This window comes from Brassica napus, chromosome C5, assembly GCF_020379485.1.
Source record: "Brassica napus cultivar Da-Ae chromosome C5, Da-Ae, whole genome shotgun sequence".
NCBI lineage: Eukaryota > Viridiplantae > Streptophyta > Magnoliopsida > Brassicales > Brassicaceae > Brassica > Brassica napus.
The window spans coordinates 7396668-7408183 of NC_063448.1; the positions used below are offsets into that span (position 1 = coordinate 7396668).

At 40.0% G+C, this 11516-nt stretch overlaps 2 protein-coding genes across 2 annotated transcripts; both read left to right on the plus strand.

Moving 5' to 3' along the window:
• Window positions 1-4587: 4587 nt before the first annotated feature.
• Window positions 4588-5998, plus strand: LOC106400669 (nudix hydrolase 18, mitochondrial). Its single transcript, XM_013841037.3, has 4 exons — window positions 4588-4871; window positions 4971-5076; window positions 5187-5270; window positions 5364-5998. Exons 1-4 carry the CDS (start codon window positions 4801-4803, stop codon window positions 5634-5636), a joined length of 534 nt encoding a protein of 177 aa, XP_013696491.1. The 5' UTR covers window positions 4588-4800; the 3' UTR covers window positions 5637-5998.
• A 4372-nt stretch (window positions 5999-10370) lies between these two features.
• On the plus strand, window positions 10371-11516 carry LOC106398447. Its single transcript, XM_013838998.1, has one exon. The coding sequence runs from the start codon at window positions 10371-10373 to the stop codon at window positions 11514-11516; it is 1146 nt and encodes a 381-aa protein (XP_013694452.1).

Below are 11516 nucleotides of genomic sequence, written 5' to 3' on the forward strand. Positions count from 1 at the left end.
GATCCGTAACAATCGTGCGAGGAAACCCGTGTAGCTTCACAATCTCCTGAGCAAACACGCCTGCAACATCAAATGCCGTATAAGGATGTTTCAACTTGATGAAATGTGCGTACTTCGTCAGTCAATCAATGAATACCAAGATCGAATTGTAACCTTCAGAACGCGGTAACCCTTCCACGAAGTCCATCGATATGTCTTCCCAGACCTTTTCCGGAATTGGTAGAGGTTGTAGAAGCCCATTAGGTGCCAACGTCGAGTATTTATGTCGTTGACACACTAAAGACGCAGCCACAAACCTTCTGATATTTGTCATCATTCCCTTCCAATAGAACAACTCCCCTATCCTCTTCTGAGTTCTCAGTACCCCTCCATGTCCTCCCATTTTCCCACTGTGAAACTCTGTCATTCCCAACCCTACTATCGCAGATTTACTCGGTAAGACCAGCTTCCCTTGTCGTAATAGTCGACCCTGCACCAGTGAGTAGTCAGGGTGTGCTGTCGAGCCTCGCTTGATCGCTTCTCGTAACTCGTTGAGCTCCCTGTCTTTATCTATCTCTCCATCAATATCTTGTAACTGAATGGACTGTGGAACTGACAACGCCATCAACTCAGGTCACCGTACTCTTCTTGACAGCGCATCAGCAACCTTGTTCTCCAATCCAGGACGATACTGTATCTCAAAATCAAACCCGAGGAGCTTAGTTAACCACTTCTGGTACTCCATATTCACTCCCCTTTGTTCGAGCAAAAACTTGAGGCTTTTCTGGTCTGTCCTCACCAGGAATTTCCTTCCCACTAGATAATGCTTCCACTTCTGTACTGCTAGCACCACTGCCATCAATTCTCTCTCGTAAACTGACTTCATCCTTTGTCGTTCAGACAGAGCTTGACTGAAGTAAGCCAGCGGTCTTTGATTTTGCATTAGCACTGCTCCCAAACCTATGCCTGATGCATCTGACTCCACCACAAAGACCACGTTGAAATCCGGAAGGGCCAGAACCGGAACTGTAGTCATCGCTATCTTGAGCTTCTGGAACGCCTCCTTTGCGCCTACACACCAACTGAACTGATCCTTGCGGAGTAATACCGTCAATGGTCTGGCCACAAAGCTGTACTCCCTCACAAACTTCCTGTAGTACCCTGTCAACCCAAGAAATCCCCTCAACTCTTTGATGTTTCTCGGTTCAGGCCATTGGTAGAATTTTTGCTTCATCAGCGGCTACTCCCTCCTCTGAAATGATATGACCCAGATACTCGATCTTCTTACTGCCAAAGCTATACTTCTTCTGGTTGGCGTAAAGCTGATTCTTTTCCAGTAGCTTCATTACTTCACGTAGATGCCCCTGATGTTCCTCCTCGGTGCGACTATACACTAGTATGTCATCAAAAAACACCAATACGAACTTCCTCAAGTAGGGATGGAACACCTCGTTCATCAGGGCTTGGAAGGTTGCTGGAGCGTTCGTAAATCCGAATGGCATTACCAGGAATTCGTAGTGACCAAGATCTGATGATATCCTGCCCGCAGATCCAACTTCGAAAAGATCCTTGCTCCTTGTAGTTCATCAAGTAGTTGGTCTATCATTGGTATGGGATATTTATCAGCAACCGTTACCTTGTTCAAGGCCCGATAATCAACACAAAACCTCCAGCTTCCATCCTTCTTGCGCACTAACAGGACTGGGCTTGAGAAAGGGCTATTGCTCTCTTGAATGATGCCTGCTGCGATCATTACTCCAATTTGTCTTTCTATTTCTGCCTTCTGCGCGTGAGGATAACGAAATGGCCTCACACTGACGGGGCTCGCATCAGGTTTCAGGTTGATGGCGTGTTCCCTTCCTATAGATGGCGGTAGCCCTTGTGGCTCCTGTAACACCTGACTGAACTCCTCCGCGATCAACTGATACCCTTTGGGTAACTCCTTCTCCTTTGTTTCTACTGAAGCTTGTAAGCCCGCATACTCAACCATCAATCCTTGTCCTTCCTTCTCCATTGCCTTCCACAAGGCCTTGAGAGACACCTGAGCAGAAAACAAACTAGGATCTCCTTGCACAGTGATTGGCTCCCCTCCCAACTGAAATTTCATCCACTGCAGCTTCCAGTTATTCCTTGTCTATCCCAGAGTTTCCAACCACTGCACTCCGAGAATGACGTCTGCGATACCCAATTCTAACGGAAGAAACTGCGATGTCACTACACACGTAGGAAGAACCAACTCGACTTCTTCGCAAATGCCCTTGCCTCTTACTGTCATACCGGCTCCCACCATTACTCCATAACCTCTTGATACTCCTCGTTTGAGCCCTATTCTCCTCACCAAGCTCTCCGAGATGAAATTATGAGTGGCGCCGCTATCGATTAAAACCACTACTTCCTCACCCTGAATCTTCCCTTTAAGCTTGATCGTATGTGGAGAAGAGATCCCTACCACGGAGTTTACCGACAGCTCCGCCACCTCCGTCATCTCTCCCTCCTCGATATCGCTTTGCTCGACCGGTTCCTTGATCTCGCTTTGCTCGACCGGTTCCTCGATCTCGCTTTGCTCGACCGGTTCCTCGATCTCGCTTTGCTCGACCGGTTCCTCGATCTCGCTTTGCTCGACCGGTTCCTCGATCTCACTTTGCTCGACCGGTTCCTCGAGAAGCTCTGTCTCCGTTCCGTTCTCATGGACCAGCATCACCATCAGCTCCTTCCGCGCGCACACATGTGGGTACACGTATTTCTCGTCACACTTGTAACAGAGACCTTCTTTCTTCCAGCGCGCGTACTCCGGCGGTGTCGGACGGCGAAACGGCGCCTTCAATCGACCGTGAGACGTCGAGGTTTGATTCTGATTAGGTTTCCCTCGAGACGTCGTCGTGGGTGAAGTGTTTTGGCTCTTGGACTTGAAGTTAGTGGGCTTTTGTAACGAAGTAGGCCCACTAAACTTTTTATCCGTATACGGCCTGCTCCCCTTGGCATATTCTCCCGTCGCTCCTTTCTCCGGTTCCATCTCCGAAGTCGACCACTCTTCCACCGCCTTGGCTAGGTTCATCATCTTTTTCAGTGTTTTTGGCTCGAACATCCGCACTCCGGTTCTGATTTTGGGTTTCAAACCAATCATAAAAGCCATCTCCAAGATTGATTCTGGTACCTCTGGTGCATTTGTCGCCAGCGCCACAAACTCTCGGATGTACTCTCTCACCGTTCCAGTTTGTCGGAGGGTGAGTAACCGTTCTCCGGCCGAGGTATCGATCGTCTCCGAGAACTGTTTCAGCACCCTCAGCCTCATCTGATCCCAACTGGTGAAGGGATTACGTCCCCTTTCCCATCGGTACCACATCAGAGCTTCGCTTTCAAAACACATCCTTACAGCTTTGGGCTTTTGCTCCTCCGTAAAGTCTTCAAGCTCAAAGTACTGCTCCACTCGCACAACCCAACTTTCTGAGTTCTCGCCGTCGAACAGAGGAATCTTAATACGACGCGCCAACGTTTGTTGCTGCTCCGGTTGGCTCGTGTCGCCGGATTTGGCGACCACCACCGTGGTCTCCCCTTCTTTCTCCGTACTCCGCCCTCCAGGTTCCTTCACCGTAGACGCAGAAGCGAAGCCGACGACGCTTCTCTCACCTCCGCCGAACAACCCTTCCCCGTCTCCATCTTCCTCCATCGAACTTTCTTCTATCTGGTGCATCTTTCCTTTCATCATCTCCATCAGTCGCCGTTTCTCCTCTTCTCCCTCCAGATACTGCTGTCTCATCGGCTTCAGAAAAGACAGCGTACTGTCAAACGACCGTTGTAAAGCACCCACGGCCAGCTCTAGGGATTTTACTCTATCCCATTCCTGCCGTTGCTCCATCAACGTCGTCGACATCTGCTTCCCCTCCTGTTGCAGTTGCTCCAGCGCTGGATCGGTGTCGAGCTTCTTCGGCGCCATGATTTCTCCGGGAACGTACCGCTCTGATACCAATTTGATACGTGATGAGTATCAAATGTGTAAGATCTGAACGAATAAGACAAACATTGTATTGATAGGGAAAAGTACTACAAGATACGTGTTTTCTCTCTCTCTCTTGTTACTACCCAAATCATACATAATCCTTCTACCTCGTTATTCCCCTAATACTTATAGCCAAGAAAGGACATATACGTCACACACGACAAGCCATGTGCTACCGTTACTCACACGTGTGAGTGATCTTCCTCCTCTCCAAGTCTTTATTCTTCACTTGCTTTCTTCTAGATAGATACTTCTAGCTTAACCAACTCCATCGTACCAAACCAATCTCCCGGTCTTACTTCTTGGATCCTCTCCTCTGGTATTGATAAATGATTGGTGGGTGAGTACTAGCGTATGTATCAATGTCTCGCCAAGTGGAGGATTAAAAGGTTTGCACTGCCTGCCTTCCGTGGACGCATAGCCAGATACAGCGAAAGCTGCAATGTTTTAAAAGTAAAATATTACGACAAAATATAAGAAAAAACAATAAAAAATAAAATAAAAATGGATTAGAAAATCGGCCGTTTCTCTATAAAAAGGATAAGCCACACAAGAGCCTAGAGACAATGCCTTTTGTCTCATCTACATCGTTTCTCACTCACCTATCATAACTTCATAAGTCCTATCCACTCTTTTTATTATAACACTTAAAACAGTTTTTGTAACTTCGAGCTCCAAACCGGCAAAAACATTCGTGGGTTCTTCTTTCTTGTCCAGATTCATCTTCCGTTTTAGCCGTCCAGACAAAACCGTGATCATTCTTCTTTTATACAATCCAAAAATTTAGGTTCAGATTCTTCAAGCCCTTTGTTTAAAAAAACAAAATGGTGTGCGTGGTTTCTCGTACTGGTCGTCAGTTCCAAAGGTACAACAAGGGACGCCGTCAAGTCGTAGGGTACGTAGACAGATCTGAAATCATATAAACTAACCAATCTAGGGTTTGACTTTCGTGTGATTTAAGTTTCTGATTTTTGAAGATTGGGTGAAACTGTAGGTGTATTCCGTATAGACTCAAGATTTCGACAGAAGGCACGATCAGCGAAGAATTTGAAGTATTGGTTATCTCATCACAGAAGGGTCATGCTCTGATGTTCCCAAAGGTACTAACTGTTTTAACACCCAACAAGAAGTACAAAAGAATACCCTAAGTTGTGGTTATTAGTCTTCAGGGTATTAACTATGTACTTTTAATTTATTTGAATAATGTCAGGGTGGTTGGGAGCTCGATGAATCTGTAGAAGAAGCTGCTTCAAGAGAGTCTCTGGAAGAAGCTGGAGTTATTGGAAACGTTGAGGTAAACTTGAAGCTGCTCATTTTATATATACCGTTTTTGGTATTATTTTATTTCGATGATCTTCTAAGTTCTTAAATATTAATTTTCGAGCAGAGACAACTTGGAAAATGGGATTTTTTGAGCAAAAGCAGAGGAACATTCTATGAAGGACTTATGTTTCCGATGCTTGTGAAAGAAGAGCTTGAGCTTTGGCCTGAACAACATCTTCGTCAAAGAATGTGGATGAAAGTAGATGAAGCAAGAGAAGCTTGTAGAGATTGGTGGATGAAAGAAGCTTTGGATGCTTTGGTCGACAGGCTTTCTTCATCACCATCAATGAAGCCAATGGAAGAAGATACGAAGATTCAATTGATCTCCACCTGCTGAAATAAAGACCATTCTCACGTGCTCGTGGTTATTAGTAACATCTTATGCCAGAGAAACGAGAAGAATGTAGTTTTAAGGTGCTTAAAGCAAGACTACACCATGTGAACTCGACCCACCGACAGATACGTGGCCACATGGGGTTAGTTTGAACTTCGGTTTGTTACCAAAGAAAAACGTTTTGTGATTGTTGTTATATAATGCTTGTGCGACTGCTTAAGATGGGAGGAAGAAGATTATAAAAAGGTAGAGACCGCAAACAAAAAATTGTATAGTTTATCTTTCCTCTCTTTGGATCTCTCCTCATCTTCTGATCTGAGTCATTTTACAATGTAACTATGATCTAAATAAACTAATAACGATAATTAATGTGTAGAGAACATAATTTTTCACAAGAAATCTCTCTGGATTTTATAACGATGAAATTAATTTTATTTTTGAACCAAATAATTAGTTAGAAAATGAAATAATTTTGCCAAAATTAATACACTAAGTTTATCTATATAACTCGTAACCATATAGTGTTTTTTTAATAATGTTTATGATAAAGTGAAGGTTTTTTTTTGCAAAACCAACACATACCTAAGAAGCGATACATCTGTTCCAAAATAAACGTTTTGAAAAAAAAAATATTTCACAAAGCTTTTTTGTGTTTTTATTTATCTATTTTTATTATTTAATAATAATAAAATAATATTTTTTTTTTAAAAATGAGTTAATTGATTTACTATCGATTAAATTTTCTTGAGAATTGATAGTAACACAAAATGTTGAATTTATGATATAAAATTAATGTTTCTTTTTAATAGTATATGTTAACAATAAAAAAACATCATCCTTATTAAAAATGGTATTTTTAGTTTAAATAGAGACATGCCACCAAGTATTCGGTAACATTAGGTTAGGACAATGGAACTAACATGAAGAACATGATTGATGACTTGATGAGGGTGATGTATTACACGTGGTGAGCTCATCCACTGAAATTTGGCTTCTTCGACTTTATCTTTTGGAAAACTTCCGTTCACATTTGTAGATATAGTATAAACATGTATCTCCCCGACTACATGAAGGTGTCATCAGCCAATAACATTGAATAAATATTACATTGATTAGTACTTTTCACCTACTTGAATGAAAACTAAAAAAGTTCAAAAGATACTTATAAGTCTTCTAGTTAAACAGCGCGATTTTGTTATTATAAGTTGTGGAAAGCTCGGATGTTCCACGTCTTAAATGTCACATCCGCTTTGTCGGTACACAGAAAAAAAAAATACCATCCGGTGCGAAACACGCCATCCACAATTTCCAAATCATTCAAGTTCTATTAAACTTAGTAGTTGTTAACGCAGACACAGTATTGATTTATTGGGATAAACGAAGTATTCGACTGTTGACTCCTACTCTTTGTTGACACCTTCCTGATCATGCAAAAAGTAACTCGGTCCCGTCTGCCACTCAAAACTGATTCAGGTTGGTCACAATAACTTAAGACCGACCCAAATCTTAAGTTGAGGATTTTGTAAAACTAACAAGGCGACTAGTACAACCCTATTTGCTATGAAGTTAATTTTTATAATAAAAAAACTGATCGTCAGTTTCTTAAAAAAAAAGAAGTAAATAGCTATGTAAAAAATGTATAAATATATCTAGCAACGGCCTAGTGCTAGGTCATGCCGTAGTTTTTTTCTTAAAATAAGTTTGTCAATTTCATTATCAAATGATAAGGTTTGTAACATTACAATTATAAGAAGTAGACAAGAGGCCAATATGAGCCCAAAAGAAATAAAAACAGAGATTGGCCTACTAGATTAGCTAAAAGAGTCCTACTGGAGCCAAGCATTTTTTTTTTGAAAATACTGGCGCCAAGCTTTGCATCAAAGTTTTAAACCTCTTACGCTTCTATGTAAAAAATGCATGCATTAATTTAGCAGCGGTCTAGCAGGTCATGCCGTAGTTCTGATGCCGCTCAATGTGTTTTCCTCCCATCCGAGAACGTGTTAAGACGTCGACTTAAGAAGGGTCATGAAAGAGCAAAATACATACCAAGAGATATATAGTCAGAGGCGGACCTACGTAGAAGGGTAGGGGTGCAATTGACACAAGTTAAAAATAAAATACTAATTTGTAAGCTTGTTTAAGTATTAGATATTGGCTCAGTTGGTTATAGTTTGAACCCAGTGACCCCCCTTTCCCGAGTTCGAACCTTAGCATGCACACATATTTGCCATCTTTTTTTTTATATAAAATCATTATTTGTTTAAATGGGCTTACTGTTTAAATGAATTTGAGTTATGACCCAGGTAAAAAAAATTTCTGGGTCCGCCATTGTATATAGTGAACCTGCGGTTGCGCGGTATTCTTGAGTTAAAGCGCCTGCCGCATACCTTGCATAAAAATGTCTACGCGAATCTCCGAAATCACCACCACAAAGATTGTATTGAGCTCTCATTTTGTCTCTGTAGAAATATGAGTAGATATCCTGTTACTGTGCTTATGCACGCATAGAAGGCTCCAACCTTAACGCTGCGTTTTCAAACCGCTATTACTTATTGCTATATCTCCCATTTAGAATAACTTGAGAGATGTGTCTAGATCATTTACCGGTGGAATCTCATCTCACAATGGAATGTGTCTAGATAATTTACAGGTGGACTCCCGATCAATAATTATATCTATCTGGCTAAAGGTAGTTAATGCTTGGGCTACACGTGATGCATGCAACATATTTCATTTTGTAAAATCAACATTGTGTTTAATTATTAACTAGGTTAAGACCCGCACCGGAATGAACATTTTATATATATATATATTACATATTATAAAATAATAAATATATATTAAATAATTAAAAAATCAGTAACTATTACGTATATAATTAACTTGGTATGAACACACACATAAATTTCATTAATCCGATCCAAACAATCACTTTTTTTTAATTTTATATGATATATAATTAAATTTAAATAATATTAACATATACATACTGTATTTTTAATATTGATATATATTAAGTGATGATTTCTAATCATATAGTCTTTTGATCATTTCTATATTTTTATAACAAAAATCTTAAATTACTGATAACAAAAATTTCATTGTGGAATTGATAGTTTTAGTAGTTTATAATATTTTAAAGATTCAATGAAAAAAATTTAATATTAAGTTGTCAATATTTTTTTAATCTTTTATCATAATTGTTTTTGGTTAAAAGCGAATTTCGAAATTAAAATATTTATGCATTTTATATGGTTTATAGTTTAATTCAAACGATATTAATATTTATATATATATATACTTTAATTTTAATATTTATTAAATGATATTTCCTAATTATATAATTTTTTAATCATTTGTATCTTATCATAACAAAACATTTAAATTATGAATCAAAAAAATTTGAATGTGAGACTTTTAACAGTTTTAGTAACTTATAGTCGTTTGAAAAAAATTCAAAATAAGATAACATATGCAGAAAAATATGAATTTTATTATATGATTAATTTGGTTGTTTAATTTATTTTATTAGTTTAAAATTAAAAAAATATGATAGAGGTTACGCTAATTTTTATCAAATATTTCTTATTCAAAATTATTAATTTTCATATATACTTTTGCCACATTAGGCAATTTTGTAATTTTTATTTAAGGTAAGAGTGAAGAACATTAATAATAAATTTATGGTTAGTTTAATTTAAAAAAATGTTATTATATACTTAGATGGATCAACATATTTCTCTAAAAATTTTAAGATTTATTGTGGTGATGATACATGGCTACCTCAAATGTTGTAATGTTTTTTTTTTAATATATAAAGGATTTCCGTACGTTAAATGGCACATGTAAGTGTAATTAATTGTTTTTCAGGAATAGATAAAAGGAGAGAATGTTTTCAGTTATAAAATTTAATATTACACACTATATCTTTCATCTTGGATAAGTGTAAAATTAATCCATAAGACTAAATCATATTCTAGAAAAAACTTTTGTGGATAAACATCCAATATTTTGTCAATTTTTATTTTTTGGTTTTTGGGCTCTTTACCGGAATTCTTTTCCGATTTGGTTTTGCTTTTCTGTCACGGTGGTGGTGTGTTTCCTTTTTTGGGTCGCCTTTAAATTTTGGGTGAGAATTGATTGTTTTTTGCGTGATTGAAAAATCAAAGGGTCTGAACTCCCTTTTTCTTCCCCATTATTTCTCCCATTTTCCCAATTTACTTTGTCCACATTCCTTATCGCCTCATCACTTTCCTTTTTGGTTTCCATTAATTAATCCTTACATAATCAATTCCAATGATTTCCATCAAAATCATCACTGAATATTGCAGTCTTAATAGCAATTATACGTCGATTTGCGTAGACCTTCTCCCCAAACTCGACTTGCATCGCCGTCGGAGAGCCAAGGAGTTGTGTTTTTGTTTGACTGCAATGGCGGAAAATCTTCAGAAGGCAATCAACGCCTTATCGTTGCACGATGAAGAACCAGTGGATCTGCCTGATAGTCCTAGATTTCATGTGTTCGATGAAAACGCAACCAGTCTTTTGGGAAGACTCTTGAACCCTGAATGTCAAGCTATGGACAAGATGATCGAGGAGATGCCTAGGATATGGAGAGTGTATGAAAGAGTCCGTGGAATCGCCTTGTCGCGTGACAAGTTTCAGTTTATTTTCGAAAGGGAAGAAGACTTGTTGACGGTGTTAAAAGACTGACCTTAGACCTACAATAACTGGACCATGCTGCTTGATCGATGGATCCCGTCGCCGCCGGCGAATTTCTTGACTACTGTGGATGTATGGGTTCGAATCAGTAGAATCCCGGTGAATCACTATCGTCTGGAGACAATGGACTTCTTAGCATCCAAAGTGGGAAGAGTGATTGAGATCGCTTATGACCCTAAAGCGTCCCAAAAAGAAGCGTACATTCGGGCCCAAGTTCGACTGGATATAACCAACCCAGCAATCGCTTTTAAACCTTTAAATCTACCAAAGGGGGGAAGAGTGATCATCGAATATGAATATGAGAAGTTGAGGAAACGTTGCTTTCATTGTCAGCGCTTAACCCATGAACGTCCAAGCTGTCCTTTCCTCAAAAACAGGGGACCGCTTCCAGCCAATAAAGACGCTGTTAAAGATTCACGTGTTAGGGAGAAATCTGATGCTATTGGTGGAAGCTCGAAGCAGATGCCTTTACTGATCGAACATCCTGTAGTGCCTCCTGGATTTGCTCCGCTATTCCATGAGATGCCTCAGAAAGAAAGAGACATGGCCTTGCAGTACATTTCACATAGTGATCCAACGGAGAGACATGCCAGAATCACTAGAGTGCAACAATCTTTGCAACCAGGGTTTGAAGACAATCTGGGTAGTGCACCGCACATATCTCATGACATTAATAAAAGGAAGGGCCATGTTTTCAACTTTAAAGAACATGATCGTCCAGGTAAACGAGTTGCAGTGACTAGAGAACGTCCAGCCTTCTCTGAGGCTGACTTGAAATCTGTAAAGGATCGGACAAGCTTCCCTTCTGACAACTTGGAAGTTTCTTCGTCTTCTTCTTCCCTCGGTCCAACGGTCTTTAGAGTGGGAACCTCTACAGGTAACCTATCTACCGGGGCTAATGAGGCTGTTAAGAAAAGTCGTCATAGACCTCAACGCTGGAAACGCATATGCAGTCAGCGCCCTTCAGGTCAGGCTCAGGACTTAGACCATACGGGCAAGAGAGACAGTCCAGTGGGTGATGGAGAAGAATCTACTGCGACTCTTGGTGGGAGTCAGGCTAAGCGAAAGGCTCCTGTGAATGTTGGAGAACATTCTTCAAAATCTCCAAAACCCCTTCAACCTACGGTGGCTTCCGATTTGAAGCCGCTGCTCCCCCAATGA